The sequence below is a fragment of the Cetorhinus maximus genome, chromosome 10 (genome assembly GCF_964194155.1).
Source record: "Cetorhinus maximus chromosome 10, sCetMax3.hap1.1, whole genome shotgun sequence".
In the NCBI taxonomy this organism is placed as follows: domain Eukaryota; kingdom Metazoa; phylum Chordata; class Chondrichthyes; order Lamniformes; family Cetorhinidae; genus Cetorhinus; species Cetorhinus maximus.
Window position 1 is genome coordinate 129,935,840 of NC_135888.1, and position 25,815 is coordinate 129,961,654.

General features: G+C 44.8%; 1 protein-coding gene across 4 annotated transcripts in view; it reads left to right on the plus strand.

Moving 5' to 3' along the window:
• Positions 1–25,217, plus strand: part of hdac3 (histone deacetylase 3) — a 177,004-nt gene extending 151,787 nt beyond the window's left edge. Inside the window, exons 2-15 of one of the 4 annotated variants that reach the window (XM_078551142.1) lie at positions 2,462–2,544; positions 3,104–3,246; positions 7,399–7,480; positions 7,829–7,885; positions 7,974–8,029; positions 9,121–9,254; positions 10,274–10,354; positions 13,359–13,432; positions 14,892–14,956; positions 18,616–18,705; positions 19,745–19,803; positions 21,546–21,625; positions 22,792–22,949; positions 23,509–25,217. In XM_078551142.1, coding sequence (XP_078407268.1) covers positions 2,462–2,544; positions 3,104–3,246; positions 7,399–7,480; positions 7,829–7,885; positions 7,974–8,029; positions 9,121–9,254; positions 10,274–10,354; positions 13,359–13,432; positions 14,892–14,956; positions 18,616–18,705; positions 19,745–19,803; positions 21,546–21,625; positions 22,792–22,949; positions 23,509–23,578 — 1,232 coding nt within the window. In that variant the 3' untranslated portion in view covers positions 23,579–25,217. The remainder of the gene's footprint in view (positions 1–2,461; positions 2,545–3,103; positions 3,247–7,398; positions 7,481–7,828; positions 7,886–7,973; positions 8,030–9,120; positions 9,255–10,273; positions 10,355–13,358; positions 13,433–14,891; positions 14,957–18,615; positions 18,706–19,744; positions 19,804–21,545; positions 21,626–22,791; positions 22,950–23,508) is intronic. The other 3 variants (XM_078551143.1, XM_078551144.1, XM_078551145.1) reach the window with 3 other exon arrangements.
• The last annotated feature ends 598 nt before the right edge of the window (positions 25,218–25,815 follow it).

The following is a 25,815-nucleotide window of genomic DNA, read 5'->3' on the forward strand; positions in this document are numbered from 1 at the left end:
TAGAGGCTGGGGGAGAGGTGGAATAAAGAAGGGGGCATTGGGAGTACTTAGGAGCATATAGAGATTGGGGGAGGGGTAGAAGGAAGGGAGGTCTGAAATTTGCGGTTACGTTGGCAGGTATATAAATGGGAGGACATTGGAGTGTGTGCAGGACGTGATACAGAAATGGAGATACGTGAGATAGAAATGAGATACGTGAGATGGTGGTTATTAGATGTACAGGCGCTGGGGGAGAGCGGGAGGTTATAGGACAGGTTACCTAGCAGTTACGTTACTGGTAATTGAGAGTTCTGGATTTGTGATCCAGAGGCAAGAGTTCAAATGCCACCACCACAGCTCAGGGAATTTAAATTTACTTAATGACTAATTTCTTATTCCAGGTTTATTTAATAGTGACGAAGCATTGTTGGAATGTTGTAAAAACCCACCTGTGATTCCGTGATGTCCTTTGGGAAGGAAATCTGCCATCCTTATCTGGCATGGCCTATATGTGACACTCAAATGGCTGAGCAAGCCAATCTGTTGTATTCAAGAAGGTGGCTCACCTTCTCAAGGGCATTTAGGGATGGGCAATAAATGCCTTGTTGTGGGACCCACATTGTGTGAATGAATTTTTAATAAAGGCTGGGTGACATTTGGGTATATGGATAGTGAGACAGAGAAGTCGGAGAGACAATGAATGGGGGACAGCGAGGTGGAATAGGGGCTGAGGAAATCCTGGATCTCTTTGCTCATCCACTGCTTCTCACTTCTCGCCATTTACAAAATACTCCGCTCAGTCTTTCTTAAGCCCTGTGTGGATGGGTCACACTTCTGGGTAGGGGTGAGAGGGTCGAAAGAATCTTGCGTTTAAAAAGTGTTTTTTCACAACCTCAGGATGTCTCAAAGCACTTTACAGCCAATTAAGTACTTCTGAAGTGTAGTCACAGTTGTAATGTAGGAAGTGTGGCAGCCAGTTTGTGCATAGTGCGATCCCACAAACAGCGATGAGTTAGCGACTAGATCGTCTGTTTTAGTGATGTTAGCTGAGGCTTAAATTTTGACCCGGGATACTGGGAGTGCACCCCAGCCGTCTTTGAAATAGTGACTGTGGGACCTTTTAAATCCTCCTGAACATCTTATCTAAAGGATGGCATCTCCAACAGTGCAGCACTCCTCCATTGCTGCACTGGAATGCGTGTCAGTCTGGATTTTGTGCTCAAATCTCTGAAATCACCAAGCTTTCTTAGGCAGCACCTTCCAAACCCATGACCACTACCATCTAGTAGGAAAAGGCCAACAGACACATGGGAACGCCACCACCTGGAAGTTCCCCTCCAAGTCACTCACCATCTTGACTTGGAAATATATCACCGTTCCTTCACTGTCGCTGAGTGAAAATCCTGGAACTCCTTCCCTAATAGCACTGTGGGTGTACCTTCACCACATGAACTGCAACGGTTCAAGAAGGCAGCTCACCACCTTCTCAAGGGCAGTTAGGGATGGGTAATAATTGCTGGCCCAGCCAGTGACGCTCACATCTGATGAATGAATTTTTTTAAAATGCAGAAATTAAACCTACAACTTTCCATGGAGGCTAAAGGGAGATTGAGGATCTGCAAGTATGTTGAGGAAGAGGGGTGCGTTAAGGGGCTGAGGGTACTGGGTTAGATATTATGTAGGAGTTGGCTTATCCTCTCTCCCTGTGTTAATGTCAGTGCTGCCGATTTCACAGATTCACTTGCTTTAAACCCTGAATCTCTCTCCTGATCTGTGGTAGCTCTCCTTTTGAGTTAGAAAGTTGTGGGTTCAAGTCTCACTCCAGAGACTTGAACATAAAATTGAAGCTAACACTTCAGTGCAGTACTGAGTGAGTCCCGCATGATCAGATGAGATGTTAAACCTGTCCTCAGGTGACGCAAAACATATTTCCGTTGCACCAATCGAAGAAGAACAACTGAGTTCTCTCTGTGTTCTGGCTAATACTCTTCCCTCAACTGAGGCAGGCCATCTGTCTCTTTTGCTGTTTGTGGGAGCTTGCTGTGAACAAATTGACTGCCACAGTTTGTGCATTCCAACAGTGAATACACTTCAAAGGTGACTGTAAAGCACTTTGGGATGCACTGAGTTCCAAGTCTTTCAAAGGGAACTGGCTTGCTGTGCATTTCCGACTGTTCTGTTTTTAGTTCATCTGCTGCTGATTCTTGACAAGTGTTTTTTTAAGGACCGTGAAAGTGATAAATCAGAATGTGTGGTGATTTAAAATTTATTGGACGAGGAGTAAGATTTTTCTCACTCCCTGTTCCTTAAGCCCCTGCTCAATCCCACTCCACTTAAGTGCCCTCAGATACTCTGTGGATATAGGTGAAAGCTGGCTGACTAACCCATGCATAAACGCTGACTTTTTTAATGGCGTCTGTGGTGCATTTGGCAGCGTACCACCAAATCTCACTCACTGTTGTTTACCTTCATCTTTGTTTAGGTGCTGGGCATCCCATGAAACCACATCGCCTGTCTCTCACTCACAGTTTGGTTCTGCATTATGGGCTATACAAGAAAATGATGGTATGTGTAGTGATTTGAAGGCTGTTGCATTTTATAGAACTATATCAAATCTGAAGCTTATGAACAGGCCACTCGGCCCAATGGGTCTACATTCATGTTTATATTCCCCACTATCTTCTCTCGTGTTCCTCCATACTCAGACTATTAGGGTTACAAAAACAATGGATGGGGTCGCAAGCCCCCACGGCCCCGATACCTTGTCCCTGGCAGCATCCAGCCCTGCCCTTGCCCAGCTTAGCCCTCAGCCTGTAAGCTTGGGAAATCCCACCCTAAACCTCCTTATAGATGCTCCTTAAAACCTGCCTCTGATCCAGTTTTTGGTATCTGTCCTAATTTGCCCTTATAAGAATTGGTGTCAAATTTTGTCTGATTTACACTCCTGCGGAACGCTTTGGGCGATTTACTAAGTTTAAGGTGCAGTATATAACCGGTTAATTATGTTGGACTGATGTGAGACTTTTTGTGTACTGTTACTCTATTCAACCTTCTCTCGCCTCTTGGGGACTAATGACAACAAACCTGAGTGTGAAATCCTGGATGATTGTTTTGTTTCCAACAGGTATTCAAACCATACCAGGCATCTCAGCATGACATGTGCCGGTTCCACTCTGAGGACTATATTGATTTCCTGCAGAGAGTGAGCCCGAACAACATGCAGGGTTTCACCAAGAGCCTGAATACCTTCAATGTGGGAGATGATTGGTAAGAGGAAATCAAGACAGAGTGGTTAAACATGGCAAATTATGGCCCTTGGGCTGCTGTCTTGTTGTTTGATTTAGGGTGTCTTTGTCTTTTTAATATCGAGTGCAGTTCCCACTGCTTACACCGTCGCTGTTCATCTCAGACCGCAGCTCTCTATATTGGGAAAATGGTGCTGACTGTTAGACAGTGCCGCAGGTGTCAATCGCAGAGGTCTGCTTAAACTTTAATAACTGCAATGCAAGGAGCTGTTTGGGTTGTACCTCCTCATTCTTGTCACTCTGTGACACTGGTTCAATGTCCTTCAATCATTCGTTTACTAAATATTGATTTCTGAAAGACATTCCCAAACGTTGCGGTACAGGGAATTTGCAAGTAATTCAACAAGTAATTAGCAAGGCAAATGGAATGTTGGCCTTTATTGCAAGCAGGATGGAGGATAAAACTGAAAAGAAAGGAGAGCCCAGGAGAGGCTATTAAAGTCCCCAGAACACAAAATAGGACAGAGTGTTTGGAAAGGGCTAGGAATCTAACTTCAAGCACATCAGATAAAGGGACAACAATGAGAAAGGGGACGGGAAATACAGGACTGAAGGTGTTGTATCTGAATGCACGCAGCATGCGAAATAAGGTAAATGAGCTTGTGGCGCAGATTGAAATTGGCAGGTATGATGTGGTGGGCATCACGGAGACATGGCTGCAAGGGGATCAGGACTGGGAGCTAAATATCCAAGGATATAATTCCTATCGAAAAGATAGACAGGTTGGCAGAGGGGGTGGGGTTGCTTTGTTAGTAAGAAATGAAATTAAATCGATAGCAAGAAATGACGTAGGGTCAGATGATGTAGAATCTGTGTGGGTAGAGTTGAGGAACCACAAAGGTCAAAAAACCATAATGGGAGTTATGTACAGGGCCTCCGAACAGTAGTCCGGATGTGGGGCACAAGATACACCAGGAGATAGAAAAGGTGTGTAAGAAAGGCAAGGTTACAGTGATCATGGGGGATTTCAATATGCAGGTAGACTAGGAAAATCAGGTTGGTAGTGGATCCCAAGAAAAGGAATTTGTGAAATGTCTACGAGATGGTTTTTTGGAGCAGCTTGTGGTGGAGCTCACTAGGGAACAGGCAATTCTAGATTTAGTGATGTGTAATGAGGCAGATTTGATAAGGGAGCATAAGGTGAAGGAACCCTTAGGAGGAAGTGACCATAATATGATAAAATTTCCCTTGCAATTTGAGAGGAAAAAGCTGGAATCAGATGTAACAGTATTACAGTTGAATAAAGGCAACTACAGAAGCATGAGGGAGGAGCTGGCCAGAATTGACTGGGAGATGAGCCTAGCAGGAAAGACAGTGGAACAGCAATGGCAGGAGTTTCTGGGAGTAATTTGGGAGACAGCAAAAATTCATCCCTAGGAAAAAGAAGCATACTAAAGGGAGGATGAGGCAACCATGGCTGACAAGGGAAGTCAGGGACAGCATAAAAGCTAAATAGAAAGCATACAATGTGGCGAAGAGCAGTGGGAAACCAGGGGATTGGGAAGCCTACAAAGACCAACAGAGGACAACTAAAAAAGAAATAAGGAGGGAGAAGATTAAATATGAGGGTAAACTAGCCAGTAATATAAAAGAAGATTGCAAGAGAGAGGCAAAAGTGGACATTGGGCTGCTGGAAAATGACGCTGGAGAAGTAGTAGTGGGGAACAAAGAAATGACGGAGGAACTGTATAGGTACTTTGCATCAGTCTTCACGGTGGAAGACACGAGTAACATCCCCAAAGTTCAAGAGAGTTGGGGGGCAGAGGTGAGTGTGGTGGCCGTTACCAAGGAGAAGGTACTAGGAAAACTGAAAGGTCTGAAGGTGGATAAATCACCTGGACCAGATGGATTACACCCCAGAGTTCTGAAGGAGATAGATGAAGAGATAGCGGAGGCGTTAGTGGTGATTTTTCAGGAATCACTGGAATCAGGGAGGGTCCCAGAGGACTGGAAAATCGCTAATGTAACCCTTCTGTTTAAGAAGGGAGTGAGGCAAAAGATGGGAAATTACAGGCCGATTAGCCTGACCTCGGTCGTTGGCAAGGTTTTAGAGGCTGCTCAGTAAGATAAGAGCCCATGGTGTTAGAGGCAAGGTACTAGCATGGATAGAAGATTGGCTGTCTGGCAGGAGGCAGAGAGTGGGGATAAGGGGGTCCTTCTCAGGATGGCGGCAGGTGACTAGTGGAGTTCCGCAGGGGTCAGTGTTGGGACCACAACTTTTCACTTTATACATTAATGATCTAGATGAAGGAACTGAGGGCATCCTGGCTAAGTTTGCAGATGATACAAAGATAGGTGGAGGGACAGGTAGTATTGAGGAGGCAGGGAGGCTGCAGAAGAATTTGGACAGGTTAGGAGAATGGGCAAAGAAGTGGCAGATGGAATACAACGTGGGCAAGTGTGAGGTCATGCACTTTGGTAGGAAGAATAGAGGCATAGACTATTTTCTAAATGGGGAGAGAATTCAGAAATCTGGAGTGCAAAGGGTCTTGGGAGTCCTAGTCCAGAATTACCTTGAGGTTAACTTGCAGGTTGAGTCGGTAGTTAGGAAGGCAAATGCAATGTTGGCATTTATTTCGAGAGGACTAGAATATAAAAGCAGGGATGTGCTGCTGAGGCTTTATAAGACTCTGGTCAGACCACATTTAGAATATTGTGAGCAATTTTGGGCCCCGTATCTCAGGAAGGATTTTCTGGCCCTGGAGAGGGTCCAGAGGAGGTTCACGAGAACGATCCCAGGAATGAAAGGCTTAACATATGAGGAACGTTTGAGGACTATGGGTCTATACTCGAAGGAGTTTAGAAGGATGAGGGGGCATCTGATTGAAAATTACAGAATACTGAAAGGCCTGGGTAGAGTGGACGTGGGGAAGATGTTTCCATTAGTAGGAGAGACTAGGACCCAAGGGCACAGCCTCAGAGTAAAGGGAAGACCTTTTAGAACAGAGATGAGGAGAAACTTCTTTAGCCAGAGAGTGGTGACTCTATGGAATTCATTGCCACAGAAGGCTGTGGAGGCCAGGCCATTGAGTGTATTTAAGACTGAGATAGATAGGTTCTTGATTGGTAAGGGGATCAAAGGTTACGGGGAGAAGGTGGGAGAATGGGGTTGAGAAACTTTTCAGCCATGATTGAATGGGTCATTGGTCTTTGGAATTCTCTTCCCCAGTGAGAGTGGCTCCTTGATTATCTTCAAAGCTTAGTTAGTCAGATTTTTGATTGACAGGGGAGTCCAAGGTCATGGCGGGCAGGCAGGAAAGTGCAATTAAGGGGTCACATTCAGATCAGCATGATCTGATTAAATGGTGGAGCAGGCCCAAGGGGCTGAATGGCCTACTCCTCTTTATGATCTAATTCTGAAAATGCTAATTATGAGCAGCACGTTGGTGAGTGGAAACCCTAGCAGCTGGTTAACTAGTGCGGGCTGAGCAACAGCGTTGAGTCGTGCAGTGCACATTGGTGATTGGCTACTTAGAATAGTTTGTTGTGATTAGTTGGACCACGCTGTCACGAGCATTGCATGGTGCAATACTATTACGATAAGCAGGCTACGTAACAGATCAGTGGAGTTTCACATTATAGATCAGCCTTCTAACTTGATACAGATATCTTTGGGATGAAGTGGGTTATATGAATTCCTGCACCTTCTTAAAAATGCAGAGACTTCATAAATTTCAAGGCTGTATGATGTGTTCGGGAAAGCTGGTCACAGGACATTTACAGACCAGAACTGCATTGAATGGTTGTTTAATCTATCAGCACTGAGGGTGTACCTACGTCAGATGGACTGCAGGTGCTCATGACGGCGGCTCACCATGACCTCAAAGGCAATTCGGGATGGGCAATAAATGCTGGCCTAGCCAGCGATGTGCACATCCTGTGAAAGAATACAATTTTTAAAAATCTGTTGAATGTTGAGTGGAATTAATGGTGCAGGGTAGTGACGAATCACCAGCTTTAGCTTCCACTTTCTGGAACCTGAAATTCACACGGGCAGCTCAGCCTCCTAGTGATTATATAACCCCTGTCTTTACCAGCCTTGAGGAGTTACGAGCTTTCAGTAAAATGCACATTAGCTGCTCGAATCTGAATGAAACCCGTTTTGTATTTGCAGTCCTGTGTTTCCAGGATTGTTCGAGTTCTGCTCACGATACACAGGAGCCTCTCTACAGGGAGCAACACAATTAAACAACAAGGTAACCACAAAATGTATATCAGTTTGAAAGCATGTTTGTGTATATTCAGCTATGTGACTTGAGTCTTATGTGAGTCACTGTTGTGAATTGCCCTGTAGCTCATTCTGGGGGACTGTGGTCATCTGCCTTGGCTTTGGTTACGTATTCTTACTGATTTTGGATTGTCCATTATCATTCCTCTGTCCATCTCGTAGTCTCCCTGTGTCTCACCCTTCTCCCTCGGTCTCTCTCCTGCCTGACCCTCTCTCTCCCACTGCCTCTCTCTCTCTCTCCTGCCTGACTGCTCTCTTTGTTATAGTTAAAGTAGTATTAAGTGCAGCCTATTGACAAACAACACTCTGTTTAAAGGTGTGTGATATCGCCATTAATTGGGCCGGAGGACTTCATCACGCCAAGAAATTTGAGGTATTACATTATATGATAAAATATCTGGTTAAGTCCACATCTGAGCGTGATCTAAAACCTTTTCCCTTGGTCGTTTTTCTTCCCACAGGCTTCGGGATTCTGTTATGTGAACGATATTGTCATTGGAATCCTGGAATTGCTGAAGTAAGACATTTTCAGAATTATATTTTAAACAATGCAGGGGGTAGAGTGTTGATATTTCTCACCCTGGTTGGAGTTTTGCAAGTACAGTGAAATCCCAATTATCGATGCTCTGATTGGCTGCATTTCCTGCATTGCACCAGTGACTACACTTGCAAAATACCTTATTGGCGAAGTGTCTTGGGGCATCCTGAGGTAGTGAAAGGAACTGTATATGTGCAAGTTTTTCTAGATGTCTTCTGTATGATGTTTTGTAGTGTAGTGGGAGAACCATTGCAAATTGGGGCTGCCAACACTATTTTTCACGCTTCACTTGCCTCCATTCAGCTCTGAATGGGTAGCCTAGAACAGTTGTTCTCAGACTGTGTGCAAAGACCTATTCTGTGTCCATGGCACAGGGCAGGCCCAAGGGTGGGCGACATGGGCAACCACCCAGGCCACCATATTCAGGAGTAAGCTAGTGAGAGGCGGCTGGAAGCATGATCTGCTCCCCCTGGACTCCTGCTCTCTCTAAAATTAGGCTGTTCAGGGATGATGTCAGATAGCATTTCTTCACACAGTCATGGAAACCTGGGTGAATCACTCTTCACCCCCCTCCAAAAAGCTGTTGAGGCTGGGTGTCAAAGACACAGGTCAACAATGATCTAATTAAATGGTGAAACAGGCACGAGGGACTGAATGGCTGCCTGTTCTTACCAAACCAAATCGAGCTAGATTGAAGCACCCCACTCATCAGCCTGTGCCTGTGTGGCAAATAAGCTCTCTCTGGGCCTGTTAAAGATCCCTGGGTGCTATTTGGAGAGAAGCAGGCAGTTCTTCCCAGGTGCCCTGGGGCCGACATTTCTCCCTCAGCTAACCCACCAAAGAGCAGACTAATTCATTATTCACCTCACTGCCATGTTCCTTAAGGCTGGGTCACTGCAATTCAAAGTCATTCACTTCTAACTGAATATAATTATAAGTCTCTCACCCGTTACTTTGAAGGACCCTCTTTGTGGCTCTAAGTCTGTCAAATCCTTGTCTCTGTTTTTTGGATATTGCACTCTGCAGGCAAGAGATGTTTCTGAACTCGAATAACCATTTATTCTCTGCAGGTACCATCCGCGTGTGCTGTACATTGACATTGATATTCATCATGGTGATGGGGTGCAGGAAGCCTTTTACCTCACTGACCGAGTTATGACTGTATCCTTCCATAAATATGGCAACTACTTTTTCCCAGGAACAGGTGAGACTTTTTGGACAAGTGGCTGGGTCATGAGGCAAAAACAGAATTCAGTAAACCAGGATTTTCTTTTTGACTAGAGTTTCATTCCAGCAGTTCCCTTGGGGCAAATAGACTGAAGCCATCCCTAGAAACAAGTGGCCATTGCAGAAATTGAATGTAGATGGAAAACCTCAGTGCAGCAGGAACACTTCACTATGTCCAGATTCATTAAATCTCTGGTAAATTGTTGCAGTCTCACTGTCATCAGCTTGGCTCAGTAGAACTCTCCCCTCCAAACTCGGTGGTTCAAATCCTGATGAAGGATATGAGTGCACAGACTGACCCTCCCAGTGCAGGGGCTGAGGCAGCGCTACGCTGTCAGGGGGCAGGGGGGCAGGGCTGCGCTGTCAGGGGGAGGGGGGCAGGGCTGAGGCAGCACTGAACTGTCAGAATGGTGTCCTTTGTATGAGATGTTCCAAGGTCCCTCTAGCCTGTTAGGTGGATGTTAGCTATTGTATCCTAGTTGCCTGCTCAGAGAAGCGCAGGAAGCTCTCCTGGTGTCCATTTCTCAATTGCCCAACCAATCCATTCCACTGAAAACATAACCAGTCACTCACCCCATCGCTGGAAACTTAGTGTAAAAACCAAAATTCTGAAAATGCACAGCATATCATTCAGTATTTGTGGAGAGCGAGACTGGTTAAGGCATTCTTTATGAAGAAGGCCTGAATTTTCTTGAGTTATAGACTAGGATATGATCTCATCGAGGTGTTTAAAATGATTAAAGGAGTTGGTAAGGTCAATGGAGGATGACATTTCCTCTGGCGGGGCGAGTCCAGAACAAGATGTAATTGAATGGCAGAACAGGCTCAAGGGGCTGAAGGGCCTCCTCCCGATCCCATGTTCCTCTGCTTCCAAAGTTAATTTGTTTTCAGATTATTGTTGTTTAAAAACAGTGCAGTTTGTTTGTAAAAAGAAAGGCTGTTCTTTGTATTTTTGATGGATTGTGAAGGGTGAGCTGTTTGAAATTCTCTTTGTAGGTGACATGTATGAAGTAGGTGCAGAAAGCGGACGGTACTATTGCCTGAATGTTCCACTCCGGGATGGAATCGATGACCAAAGTAAGGGAAGAGCTTTCAATCTCTCCAGTAACTTAGTTTCGCAATTATCTATCTAACCTTCCTTTAAACCTTTCCACTCGATCCATCGCCCTGAGCTGTCTATCCAATAGATTCTTTTAAATCATTCTCAGTATGTGAGCATTGCTGGCCAGCATTTCTCGCCCATTCCTATTTTTCCTGAGAAGATGGTCCTGGGCCTTCTGTAACCACTGGTACAATTCAGGGGTTTTCTAAACTACTTCGGAGGGCAATTAAGAGTCAAAGACTTAATTGTAGGACTTAAGAGTCCACATATAGTGCAAGGACATTGGGGTGTTTTTATGACAATCTGGCAGCTTCCTTTTTATTCGCAGGTTTCTTTTCAAACTGAATGCAGATTAGCTAATGGCTATGGTGAAGATTTGAACTAGTACTGTCAAGATTATTAGCTCAGGTCTCTGGATCACAAGCTCACTATCATATCCATTACACTACCTTTATTGGGTCAGTTGTGCTGTTGAAGGTGTAACAAGATGCTGACTATAAAACTTGTCTAGATGACATGAGGTGTGGAGGTGCAGTCTCTTGTGAACAGCCCACGCGCCAACTTGGTCCAGGCAATAGTTGTAATTTTTGACTAACTAAAATAGGGAAGGTAAACCTGGACAATACTTCCAGATAAAGCTGGGCCACAGAGCAGGAGGACACTAGGGTGTGCGGGGGGAGCCCACTTTGGAAAAATATTATTTCTCACACACAGGGCAATCAACAGTTTGGGCATGTTGACAGAGTGTGGGACTCATTTTAAAACGGCAAAAAAAAGGACACTGATTTAAGATAAAAACAGAAAATGATGGGAATAGTCAGCAGGTCAGGGAGCATTTGTGGAGAGAGAAACAGTTAATGTTTCTGGTCAATGACCTTACATCAGAATGGACCAGAAAATGCTTTGATGAAAGGTCATTGATCTGAAACGTTAACTCTGTTTCCCTCCACAGATGCTGCCTGACCTGCCTAGTATCGACAGCATTTTCTGTTTTTATTTCAGATTCACAGCATCTGCAGTATTTTGCTTTTGCACAGATTTAAGATAATTGGCAAAGAAATCAGAGGGGTGGTGACTTTCTTTTTGACACAGGTTGTTATGATCTGGAATGCACCGCCCGAAAGGGTGGTGGAAGCAGATTCAGTAGTAACTCCCAAAAGGAGTTGGGTAAACACTCAAAGGAAAATTTGCAGGGCCACGGGGAAAGAGTATGGTAGCGGGACCAGTAGAATAGCGCTTTCAGAGAGTCAGCACATGCACGATGAGCCTATTCTAGCTGGATACTATAATGGGGAGGTGCTGGGGTCGGTGTCCTAGAAGAGAGAGATCAGATTGACTGGGGTGAAAGCTGCCTTTCGGTCTCTCTCTCAGGAAGTACTCTGAAAGGAAAGCCTGTACAACCATGGGGAGCATTGGTAAAAGATAAATGTAGTACCAGATAGTTGGAATTTGATAAAATCTGGGTTCCCGCTGCTGACTGATGTTACTTGATCTCTGCTGAAAGCCTGTGTTTGTGCATCCATGTGGGACCCACATGGTCACTCTGTTCCTGGTCTCCAGTGGGCTAGTGAACAGTTGCAAGATCGCTCAAAAGAAGGTGATCAAATGTTGTATCCTCGTTGCATCCTTTCCAAAAATTCACTTTTGTGTGCCTGGATGTTGACATATGTTGCGTTTTGCATTCAGGTTAATTTGAATATCGACTTGTGAATTATCTCAAAGGGGCTACAGGGATGTAATCATCCAAAAGGACTCAGTCAAACCAGCATTGGAGCCAGTTGATCTCAGTAGTTAATTTAAGCCAGTGGATACATGAACACTGTATATAGGGCAGACCTGGTACAACAAACTTAACTGGGGTGGGGTTGTACTGTTGGAGAGAATTGGTGTGTTACTCCTCAAACAAAAGGGTTCAGAATGACAAAACCTGGCAGGTTTAGTCAGGAACTGAAACACTTCACAGTTCCAAGCAGTGGATCTTAGGCCTTTATGAATCCTAAAGTATCTGTTTCAACACTGACTTTTCATATCTTCTCTTCACCCCTGTTGTGTGACAGTCCACATGGTTCTTCATTTTAAAATATAACTCCATATCACGTAAACATTGTGATTGTCCCTTATTGATAACTTCGGTTTTAACAAGTTTTTTTTTCCATTCCCCAACATTGATTCCATCAATAGTTTGACTTTTGTTATTATTATGGGGGAGATGGTGGTGTAGTGGTAATGTCACTGGACTGGTAATCCAGAGGCCAGGCTAATGCTCTGGGGATTTAGGCTTGAATCCCACCATGGCAGCTAGTGGAATTTAAATTCAGTCAAGAAATTTGGAGTAAAGCTAGTCTCTGTAATGGTGACCATGAAACTATCATCAATTGTCGTAAAAACCCATCTGATTCACTAATGTCCTTTAGGGAAGGAAATCTGCCGCCCTTATCTGGTCTGTCCTGTATGTGACTCCAGACCCACAGCAATGCAGTTGTCTGAAATGGCCCATCAAACTACTCAGTTTTGGGGGCAATTAGGGATGGGTAACAAATGTTGGTCTTGACAATGACGCCCACATCCTGTGAATGAATAAAGAAAAGAAAGTGAAACTTCTAATTATAAGTCTATACCAAGCTTCTAAATCAGATTATTTCCATCTGCAGAATTTACCAACTGATTAAAGGTCTCGGATATTTGCATCAGTTACATACTGAAATATCTTTTAATAAGGTACTAAATTCACATTGAGATCAGTCTTCATTCAGTGGTCAGTGCATCTAAATTGGCTCACTTCCTCATCTAACAGACAAAGGCTCAAGGTTACTATCACTACAACAGAGCAAAAAAAATCAATGGTGGTCTCATATGAACAGGCTTCAGGATGCTCTGATTAACTCTTTCCTTACAGCATACGCTCCTGTTTTAGTAGCAGGGCAATGGGAGTGGCCAAGTATTCAGACTTTGCAGATGCTTTTTTCATTTGGATTACAGGTTACAGGCTCCTGTTCCAACCGGTTATCAAGCAGGTGGTGGATTTCTACCAGCCCACGTGTATAGTGCTGCAAGTAAGTTTGCTTTTTCATTTCCACTGTTTGCTGCGTCACCATCCTCTCCCACCAGCTTTCTCAGAAGTGCAGGTGTCAGTTGGACAGAAAAAGATGGGGATAGCCTTGCAGCACTGGTAGTTGAGCTGCTCTTTTCACCATTCTGTGATCACTGGTTCACAGGTTTAATGCTGTATGTAGTCAGCTGCGCAGTACAGTTGCGCAATAATGATGGCGAGGCGCTTTAAGATTGTAAAATGATTACAGGGACAGTGACGCCTAGGAGTGTAGGCGGACAAATCCTTGAAGATGGCAGGGCAAGTTAAGAAGGCTGTTTCTGTTTTATAAAAAAGCAATCGGTATCCTGGGCTTTATTAAATAGAGGCATAGAGTACAAAAATATGGAAGTTATTCTCAACCTTTATAAAACGCTAGCTAGACCTCAGCTGGAGTATTGTGTCCAATGTCCCTATTCTGCACTTTACAAGGATGTCAAGGCCTTGGGGAGGTTGTGGAGGAGATTTACTAGAATGGTACCAGCCTTGAAGGACTTGCATTATGTGGAGAGATTGGAGAAGCTGGGGTTGTTCTCTTTGAAGCAAAGGAGGTTAAAGCAAGATTTGATAAAGGTGTTCAAAGCTTTGAGGGTTTGATAGAGTAAATGAGAAACTGTTTCATTTGGTAGAAAGGTCAGTAATGAGAGAATTAAGGTTCTTGTATTAACAAGTAGAATGAAGTACATTCCTGGGTGGTAAGGCTCAGTGCCAGGCTGGATGGTGCCTTTTTCCAATGAGTTGAGGACTCCAGCAATTCTGAATTGTTGATTGAGACTGCCTATTTTCACCTCTGTAACATTGTCCAACCCTGCCCCTGACTCAGCTCGTGTGCTGTTGAAATCCCAATCCATACCTTTGTAACCTTTGGACGTGACTATTCCAAAGGAGTCCTGATTGGTTCCCCATCTTCCCTAAATTTGAGGTTATCCTATTTGTTCCCTAACTCTCTCAAAGTTCCATATATCCATCACCCCTGTATTCTGACTTTCATTGGCTCCTGATTAAGCAGCTCCTCGATTTTAAAATTCTTGTTCTTATCCTCAAATCCCTCCATATCCTCTCCCCTCCCTATCTCTGTAATACCCTTCAACCCTCAGAGATATCTACCCTGCTCTGGTTCTGGTTGCTTGAGCATCCCGATTTTAATCACTCCACTATTGGTGTCCATTCCTTCAGCTACTTGGGTCTTGAACTCTGGAATTCCCTCCCTAAACCTCTCTGCTTCTCTTTCCTCTTTTAAATCATTCCTTAAAACCTACGTGATCAGCCCTAATATCTCCTTAGTGTGGCTCAGTGTCATATTTTGTTTGATATCGCCTCTGTGAAGAGCCCATTTTTTAACTATGTTAAAACTTCTATATAAAAGCAAGTAGTCCTTGCTGCTGTACGTTACTGTGTCTAACGTTGTTTGTTTAATTTTCCAGTGTGGTGCGGATTCTCTCGGCTGCGATCGCTTGGGTTGCTTCAATCTCAGTATAAAAGGACATGGGTAACGTAAAACTTTTTTACATCACGTCTGGTCTGACGTGGCATTGATTATATTGATAATTAGTGACTTTGGATCTGTCTCTATCATTAGAGGTTTTCCTCAGCTCATTACTGAGTCTGTTGTAGACTCATTGTTGGAGATTGATTACTATCATTAGACAACAGCTCCGTTGTAATGAACTAACAGGATGGTAGAAGGCAAACTAGATGAACCACTAGTTCATCTGGTGAGCAGTGGTTAGGAAAAAATGCATTGCTATTTTACTCAGCTGCGCTTTCCTGGAAGTTGCAGTATTTTGTTACAGCTGTGCATTCTGTCTGTGCTGCGGATTCCTGGCTCACAAATCCTGTAAAACAATTTGAAGGGCAAAGCGCACACATTGAAGAAAAGCTTATATTTCTGCAGCATCTTTTGTGTCCTCGAGGGATCCCGAAGCAGTTTCCAGCCAATGAAGTACTTCTTAAAGCGTAATCACTGTTGTAATGTAGGAAAGTTGGCAGCCAGTGTGTGCACAGCAAGATCCCACAAGCAGCAAGCTGATAAATGACCAGATAACCAGTTTTAGTGATGCTGGTCGAAGATTAAATTTTTGTCCCAGGACACCGGGGAGAACTCTCCTGCTCTTGTCTGGAATAACGAATGGGATCTCTTACATCCCCCTGAGCGGGCAGAAGGATCCTCAGTTTGAAGCTTTATCCAAAAAGTGATACCTCTGACACTGCAGCATTTCCACTGGGGATGTCAGCCTCGTTATTGTACTGGAGTCTCTGTAGAATCCACCAACCTCCTGACTGAGGAACGAACGCGCCACCCGCTGAGCCAAGGGTGACATTTGGCTTGATTGAAGTTGCCCCTCTGCGTTCCTTTCTACTGTCCCAGGCAGAACCGTCACACTCGCAGCCTTTTGCTGAGTGCCAGTTTCACAGCTTCCCCGTTTCCAAAAGCCAGCCCCAGATTGTTAGACCTAAAATTGTTCTGCTTTAAAGCTGATTTCTGCAAACAAGATTGCCTATCATTTGAATTCTGTGGGGAAACAAGTTTCAATTAGCGTACTAATCACCTTTCATCTAACTTTAGATTCATAACCTGGTGTGGAGCTGTCTTGTGAAACAAATCTTTTTTTCAGCAAACTTTGCCTGAAAATATTTTAACACTTATTTAGATACTGTGGATAAAATGTCTTTGGGGCTGGGAGTCGATTGAAAATTTCAAAACTGAGATTTAGATTTTTGTTGGGTAAGGGCATTAAGGATATTAAAGGTTACAGGGCCAAGCAGGTTAGATGGAGTTAAGATGCAGATCAGCTATAATCTAATTCAATGGCAGGACAGGCTCGGAGGGGTTCTTAAAATTTTTTCCAAGGGATGTGGGCACTGTTGATTAGGCCAGCATTTTTATTGCCCATCCCTAATTGCCCTTGAGAAGGTGGTGGTGAGCCGCCGGCTTGAACCGCTGCAGTCCATGTGGTGTAGGTACACCCACAGTGCTGTTAGGGAAGGAGTTCCAGGATTTTGACCCAGTGACAGCGAAGGAATGGCGATATAGTTCCCAGTCAAGATGGTGTGTGGCTTGGAGGGGAACTTGCAAATGGTGGTGTTCCCATGCCTCTGCTGCCCTTGTCCCTCTAGGTGGTAGAAGTCGCGGGTTTGGAAGTTGATGTCAAAGATGTCTTGGTGGGTTGCTGCATTGCATCTTGTAGGTGGTACGCACTGCTGCCACTGTGCGTTGGTCGTGGAGGTAGTTGAAGGTGGTGGATGGGGTGCCAATCAAGTGGGCTGCTTTGCCCTGGATGGTATGAAGCTTCTTGAGAATTGTTGGATCTGCACTCATCCAGACAAGTGGGGAGTATTCCATCACATTTCTAATTTGTGCCTTGTAGATGGTGGGTAGGGTTTGGGGAGTCAGGAGGTGAGTTACTCTCTGCAGAATTCCCAGCCTCTGACCTGCTCCTGTAGCCACAATATTTATATGGCTGGTGCAGTTCAGTTTCTGGCCAATGGTAACCCTCAGGATGTTGATAGAGGGAGATTCTGTGATGGTAATGCCATAGAATGTCAAGGGAAATGGTTGGAATTCCCTCTTGTTGGAGATGGTCATAGCCTGGTACTTGTGTAGCGTGAATGTTACTTTCCACTTATCAGCCCAAGCCTGAATGTTGTTCAGGTCTTACTTCATATGGGCACGGACTGCTTCATTATCTGAGAAGTCACGAATGGTGCTGAACATCGTGCAATCATCAGTGAACATCCCCACTTTTGACCCTCTGATGGAAGGGAGGTCCTTGATGAAGTAGCCAAGAATGGTGGGCCTAGGACACTACCCTGAGGAACTCCTGAGGTGATGTCCTGGAACTGAAATGATTGACCTCCAACAACCACCTTCCTTTGTGCTAGGTATGACCCCAACATACCTAGTGGAGAGTTTTCCCCCTGATTCCCATTGACTCCAGTTTTGCTAGAGCTCCTTGATGTCACATGTGGTCAAATGCTGCCTTGATGTCAAGGCAGTCACTCTGGATTAAGGCTGTAATGAAGTCAGGAGCTGAGTGGCCTTTGCAGAATCCAAACTGAGCATCAGTGAGCAGGTGGTAACAAGCCGGAGGTTTCCTTGCACATTTGACCTGATCCCATGGGACTTCATGGGGTCTAGAGTCAATGTTGAGAACTCCCAGGGCAGCTCCCTTCCAGCTGTATTCCACTGTGCCTCCACCTCTGGTGGATCTGTCCAGCCGGTGAGACAGGACATATCCAAGGATGGTGATGGTGGTGTCTGGGATATTATCTATAAGGTATGATGTCGTGTGGATGACTAGGTCAGGCTGTTGATTGGCTAGCCTGTGAGACAGCTCTCCCAATTTTGGCACAAGCCCTCAGATGTTAGTGAAGAGGACTTTGCAGGGTCAACAGGGCTAGGTTTGCTTTTGTTGTTTCTGGTGCCTAAGTCAATGCTGGGTGATGCGTCCAATTTCATTCCCTTTTTGTAGACTTTGTAGCGGTTTGATACAACTGAGTGGCTTACCAAGCCATTTCAGAGGGCATTCAAGAGTCACCCAACGTTGCTGTGGGTCTGGATCACATGTAGGCCAGACCAGGTAAGGATGGCAGATTTCCTTCTTTAAAGGGCAGTAGTGAACCAGATGGGTTTTTATCACGATGAACAATTACAGCAGTTTACAGAGGAGGTGGTGGCATCGTGGTATTGTTGCTGGACTGGTATCCTAGTGACCCAGGGTAATGCTCTGGGGACCTGGGTTCGAATCCCACCACGGCAGATGGTAAAATTTGAATTCAATAAAAAATCTGGAATTAAAAGTCTGATGATGACCATGAAACCATTGTCGATTGTTGTTTTAAAAAAAATACCCATCTGGTTCACTAATGCCCTTTAGGGAAGGAAATCTGCTGTCCTTACCCGATCTGTCCTACATGTGACTCCAGACCCAAAGCAATGTTGTTGACTCTTAAAAATTCCCTCTGAACAAGGGCAATTAGGGATGTGAAATAAATTCTGGCCTAGCTAGTGACGCCCACATTCCATGAACGAATAAAAAAAAAATGGCCTGGTGAATGACCTCCCCCTGTTTGTGTGACCCTGAAATGTCAATGACCAAGGACTGAACTTGAGTTTGTGCAGCCTTAAATGTGATTTTGTTTTTGCAGGGACTGTGTAGAGTTTGTGAAAAGCTTCAACATTCCTCTACTGGTGATGGGAGGAGGGGGATACACTGTCCGAAACGTTGCTAGATGCTGGTGAGTGTGTGGCGATGTGAAATCTCAGAAGAAGCAAGTGGGATGTGACTAGCGGTGTTCCCAAGCGCTCTGTAATGGTCGAAGGGCCCTCAGCTTCTTGCTATGTGCATGACTTGGCAGATGGAATAGAGAGGCTTATGTCTTAAGTTTGTCAATGACACAAAGTTCGGTGGCACAATAACTAGTGTAGTTGGGAGCAGAAAGCTGCAATGGCACATTGATGAATTAATAGGCAAAACTGTGTTAGATGTATTCAATCTGGGGAAGTGTGAGGACATAAAAATAGATCAGAGTATTTTCTAAATTCTGAGTTGCTGGGAGCTGGGGGAGCAGAGAGATTTAGGGATTCAAGTACAGAAATTTATTAAAAGCTAGAGGACAGGTACAAAAATAAGGTTATAAGGCTTTAGGAATCTTGGCTATTACCTCGTGCTGGAATACAAAGGGTTAAAAGTCATGTTCCAGTTATATAAAGCTGTGGTGAGACTCTGTCTGGAGTAACTACATCCAGTTCTGGGCACCACACCTCAGGAAGCACATGTTGGCCTTAGAGAGGGTGCAGTGAAGATTCACCAGAATAATACTGGGGCTAAAAGGGTTAAGTTGTGAGGACAGGTTGGATAAACTGGGACATTCAGGGCTGATGTCAGGAAGCAACTCTTCACACTAAGGGTAATGGAAATCTGGTACTCTCTCCCCTCAAATGCTGTTTGAGGTCAATTGAAAATTTCGGAACTATGGTTGGTAGAATTTTAAAAAGCGAAATACAACAGAAGCTGGAAATCTGAAATAAAAATGTTAGAAATACTTAACGGCCCTGGCAGCATTTGTGGAGAGAGAGAAGCAGAGTTAATGTTTCAGGTCGATGACCTTCCATCATCCACTATTGACTTGACACAGCATAGAGTTGATGCTTTCAGAAGAGTATTGGAGAAATTGAGCTAAAAACAAACCAAGTTTTATTGAAATGTGCATTTGGGCTAACGGGCATGGGTGAGCTTATTGGAATCCAATTCACTACTTTAACATCTCTCTTAAGGACTTTCGAGACCTCGTTGCTTGTTGATGAAGAGATAAGCGATGAGCTGCCTTATAATGGTGAGTTAATTTCAAACTGTGTCTGTGGGTCTTGGTGCATTTAAAGGAACATTATTGTGTGCAACTAAAACTGGTGTGTTTTTGGAATGGGTTTTGCATCCCATAGGTTGTAAACAGAAATCCCACCACTGTAAATTATGACTTTGAATTCAGCAACAAAATATGATCATGAATGCTGCTAGATTGTGGAAAAAAAACCTAGCAAAGACCCCTGAGACAATGAGTGCCCCTCACCTCTACCCCTCACCTGAACTGAGTCCACTCAGTGCCCTTTCTGCCTGGGCTGACTATATTCTCTAGAGTTTAAAAGAATGAGAGGTGATATCATTGAAACATACAAGATTCTGAAAGGGTTTGGCAGGATAGACATGGCAAGGTTGTTTTCTCTGGCTGGGGAATCTAGAACACAGTCCCAAGATAAGGGGCTGATTGTTTAGCACTCAGATGAGGAGAAGTTTCTCTCTCCCCCACCCCCTCCTCCCCCCACCCCCCAAAGAGTTGTGAATCTTTGGAATTCTCTACCCCAGAGGGTTGTGGATGCTCCATCATTGAATATATTTAAGGCTGAGATAGACAGATTTTTGGTCTCAGAATGAAGGTATGTGGGGAGTGAGCAGGAAAGCGGAGTTGAAGCCAAAGATCAGACATGGTCGTTTGGACAGCGGAGCAAGCTTGATGGGCCCTGTGACTACTCCTCCTGTTTCTAATGTTCTTATGACGCACACATGACTCGAGTCCCATTCTATATGGTTGACCCTTCAGTGCCCTCTGAAACAAGCCATTTGTTGCAGCAGTGATCCAAAGGCAGAGTCATCACCTTAGAGGGTCAAGGAACGGAGAGTAATTATGGCTTTGCTTGTGCTGCTCATTTCCCCATGACTGAATTAAAAACCGTGTACTCATGCCCAACCATAAAGTTATGATTCCTTTAAATATTTAAGAGTAAGAGGTGACTTAATTGAAACCTCTAAGATCCTGAAGGGGTCTTGACAGGGTGGATGTGGAGAGAATGTTTCCTCTCGTGGGAGAATCTAGAACTAGGGGTCACTGTTTAATAATAAGGGGTTGCTCATTTAAGACAGCGATGAGGAGAAATTTTTTCTGAGGGTTGAGAGTCTTTGGAACGCCCTTCCTCAAAAGGCAATTGAAGCGAAGTCTTTGAATATTTTTAAAGCAGAGCTATATGGACTCTTTGATTAACATGGGAGGGGGGTGAAAGGTTATCGGGGGGTAGGCAGGAATGTGGGATTGAGGTTACATTCAGATCAGCCATGATCTTATAGATAGGCAGAAACAGGCTCGAGGGGCCGAGTGGCCTACTCCTCCTAATTCGTATGTTCGAATCTTGTGAAAGAGAGAGACTAGTTCTATTAATTTTTAACCTGTTGTGTTTTTATTCCCCCAGTTTGGCTCAGTAGCTTTTTATACTTTGAGAATAGTGAAATATACCCTCATTCTCATGTATAATTCACTTTGATGTTTCTGTTGAACCAGGAGTGTGGTTCAGTAGTGCGGGTGCCCACTCGGCGCTCAGTATAAAGGCTGACGGCCCTTTGACTTGAATCAGTGCTAACCCAGTCCTTTGTAAGGGAGCCATGAATCAATTCACTGCTCCCATTATTGGAGCTCAGTTCATTGTGTAAGGCTGACATGGTATTAGTTTTCAGCATTCAGCCAGATGAGAGAATGTAATTGCACTGTGCTCACTGGCATTAATTCAAGAATGCCCTTGTTTCTCTCAGAATACTTTGAATACTTCGCTCCAGACTTCACGCTTCACCCAGATGTCAGCACCAGGATTGAAAACCAGAACACCAGGCAGGTTAGTCATGGGCTCTGTGAACATAAACACCACTTTGTATTTCTATTATTTTTCATCGCTAATGTTTGGTGTTTGGGACTTTTATCTGATGAAATGGGTGAGTTGAGGGATGTTTTACCACTGTTAGCATCAAATGCTTATACAGCACGGGGTTAGATGCAGAGTAAACCTTCCTCTGCACTGCACTGTCCCCATCAAACACTCCCAGGGCAGGTACAACAAGGGTTAGATACCACACCAACACGGTCCCCTCTTAATTTTTGAAGTGGCCCAGAAAACCCCTCAGTTTATATCAAACCCACTGCCAGCAGTTCAGGACAACTAGGGATGGGCAATAAATGCTGGCCTTGTCAGTGACATCAACATGCTGAGAGTAAAACAAAATAGCTAGGTGACTTTTTCATTAACAGAATGACATGGCAGAGTGGTGCTGGAAGCAGAATCCAGGGTCAGATTTTAGGAAGCGAAATCATTCAGGAAAAATTTAATAAGGGTCTGGCGAAGAGGCAGAGGAACGGGACTAAAGGGAGCACTGTTCCCAAAGAGAGAAAGGGGACAGTGTTGGGCCACAAGATGAGCAGACAGCGGCGTGGTACCGCAACAGGGAAACAGGCACCGTGCTGGAATCAAGGGATCGGTGGCGGGGGGGGGGGGTGCAGGCACCGTGCCGCAGTGGGGTGGGGGGATGCAGGCTGCGGGGGCAGCGCCGCAGGGGAGGCACGGGTGCCGCTGTGGACTAGGAGGGGGGCGCATGCACCGCACCACAGTGGGGAGGGGATGCAGGCGCTACACTGCAGTGGGGGGGATGCGGGAGCAGCGCGGTGGGGGGCAGGGGGGAGCAGTGCTGCAGGGGGGTGCGCGGGTGCCGCTGCGGGGGGTGGGGAGCAGCGCTGCAGGGGGTGGGTTGGGGGTGGGCGGGGAGCAGTGCTGCAGGGGGGTGCGCGGGTGCCGCTGCGGGGGGTGGGTGGGGGAGGGGGAGCAGTGCTGCAGGAGGGTGCGCGGGTGCCGCTGCGGGGGGTGGGGAGCAGCGCTGCAGGGGGTGGGTTGGGGGTGGGGGGGGAGCAGTGCTGCAGGGGGGTGCGCGGGTGCCGCTGGGGGGCAGCTCGGACGCCTTGCCGCAGTGTGGTTCATGATCTAAAATAAGATTTCCCTGGCTCCTGTTGTAGTACCTGGATCAAATCAGACAAACGATTTTTGAGAACCTGAAAATGTTGAACCATGCTCCCAGTGTCCAGATCCACGATGTCCCATCGGATTTGCTGAGCTACGAGCGGACAGACGAGCCTGACCCTGAGGAGCGCGGGTCTGAGGACAACTATAATAGGTACGTCATGCAGCAGCAGAGTTCAACACATCAGCAACCTGGAGGTGGCTGGTCAGCCAAATTTATTCTGTGTGTTTTTAAATGCGGAGAAGGGTTTAGGTCCAGTGGCCCTCTGTTAAAAAGATCAGGAAATGAGGACAGTGAAGAGTATTTGGGGAGAACTCTCTTCCCCAAATAGTAAATTATGGAGTAAACTTAGGAAGCATGCTTAAGATATAGAATTCTCAGAGTGCAGGAGGAGGCAATTCGGCCCATTGTGCCTGTACTGGCTCTTTGGTAGAACAACCTGATTAGTCCACTGTCCCTGTTCCTCCTATTCTGGCAAATTTTTCCCCTTCAAATATTTATCCAATTGTCTTTTGGAATTTATCATTAAACCTGCTTCCACTCCCTTTTTTGGGCAGCACATTCTAGATCATTAACTATTACATACAGCATTCATATTTTAAATAGTACTTGTGTGCATGGTGTTTGTATTTATATGTAGTATTTGTAAAAAGTGCTGTAAGTTGGAGTGAAGGAGAAAATAATCATTTCTGTGCCTCAACAAATCCTCCAGGCCAGAAGCTGGGAACGAATTTTATGACGGTGACCACGACAATGACAAGGAGAGTGACGTGGAAATATGAGGTGGTGACTGGCCGTCGTACATCAGAGCAGACATTCAGGACTGATGAGCACAGCACCGCACTGGCGAACAGAGCTACCGTAAGCCACACAGACTGGTGCCAGGTCTCCAGAGGTGTGCAGGGGGCTGGAGGACAAGGAGCGCCCACCACCATCCTCCTCCTCCACCAAGTGAAGCTGATCCCGGATATGGCTCTGTGGGCCAGGGTCAGCATCTGTCTGTAAAACCCAAGAAGCAATTCCTCGGCTCCAGTATCGATTCCTTTTTGTTTCATTTGGGTTGGAGACAAAAATTAAGACTTGATTATTTGAACGAGTTTCCTTTGCTTTAACCGGGGGACGAAAGTTTTGTTGTTGGTCACTGAGCAGCTGTGGCATGCGGGCAGCAAGTTGTTCGACGTGATATCCAGCTGCATCTTTAAAGTACCTTCTAAGGTAATAAAACCGGCAATTCAGAAGCCAAACCAGACACCAAAACCTCGTAGAGATGAGCAAAGGCACAGTAAGTACAGAAATTCATAGGATGTTTAGCAACTGATGTCCTTCTGACAACCAGTAACTTGTGGGTAATTCCAGTAGCACATGACTGGTTGGGTCTGTATAGCCACTGCTCCTTCAAGCTATGGCGTCAGTGTGATTGGATCTCACAGTACAATACAGAAATAAGTACTTTTTATTCATCGCTCCCTGCTGATTCTGTCACTCCCAGTCCCTCTTGTGGGCCAGGGTAAGTTATGGGACGTTATGCTCTTGCAATATGTCAAACTATTAATGCTGTTATTTTTTTGTGTAGATTACCAGCCCTCATGTCTCTCTTTGTTTCGGTTATATGAAATCTGTTCTTGTGTGATAGGATAGCTGGAATATCATTAATCGCACAGCTGTGAGACTCCTTTCTGCTCCTTCTCTCCTGAAAGTATTTGTTCTTGTTACAGTTTCACACGTACTTGCTGCCCTCTTATACGTCGCCCAAATTGCCACATCGAAGTTTGTGTTTTTTTTATATTTTACACTTTGTGATGTCTGTGTAACAATTCACTCACCTGAGAAAGTTGTGGGGGTGAGGGTGCTTAGAACATCATTGGGGTTAGCAACAAGCAAGAAACATTGCTTTAAAAGGTCTCCAAACAGGTTCAATTCTGAGAACAACAGTTCTTGTGTTTTACGGTAATCCTATAAATGGAGATAAAAGAAAAAACAATGGCCATAGTAAAACATCATACAGTGCTTCACAGGAGCATTGCCAAACAAAACTGGGTGCCATTAAACCTCACAATAAAATTTGACAAGCTGAAATGAAACAGCTTGTCATGGCTGTCAATCATCCCGACACTCTTTCATGCATCGACTTGTATTGAAGGGCATCACTTGCCAGGGTCGGAACTGTGATTCCTCCTCCAAGAAAGACACCAGCTGTTGTCAGTGTTGTATCTGTAAGGAAACCCATGGCGGGTGGGTGAATTGTGCACAGTGTCTCAATCTGGCGTGCTGCAAACTCTGATCAACCTCAAATCTTTCAGCAATGAAAGCATTGCCAGCCCATGTCATTGCATTTGCACCAATGTTTGGCCCTTGTACATAAAGTTACTTTTGTTTTTTCAGAAAAAAATGTACATTTTTCATATTAAAATGGTTTGTATATGTTCGTGTTTTGTGTAATGTTTAGGGGCTCTGCATGCCTGAAATGTTTTTAGAATTTAAATATGAAAATTAACAGGGACAGAAAAGATCTGTTGGTACATCTCTAATAATTTTAAAGTCCCTTTGCACTTTTTGTCCAATAGTTTGAAGCTGATTGCGTATTTGTAGCAGTTAGGACTAATAATTCAGAATCAATACATACAGTATTTGAGTAGCAGTTTACATGGAACAATTGAAAACTGCGTTACATCAATGATCCATGAGTGGAAGTTGTGACCACACTCTGTCACTGCAACCTCAGCTCAGTTCGCTACAGTGAGAAAAGTCCAAGTACCTTCAGTTGTAACTCAAAACAAAACTGCAGCAACATTCATCCAATCATGTATCTTCCATACCACCCCCCTCCTCTTTCTACCCAATCAACTAATGTGTAATAAATGCAATAAATCCTGGCTTCATCAGTAACACCCACATTCCCCTTATGAAAAAAATCATGGGCCAAATGTGTAAGTGTGCATGACTTAAAATCCCTTATCTTTGTTTCTGACCTTTCCACAAACTTTCCTTGTTTCTGCAGTTCCACACTAATGACCATTCC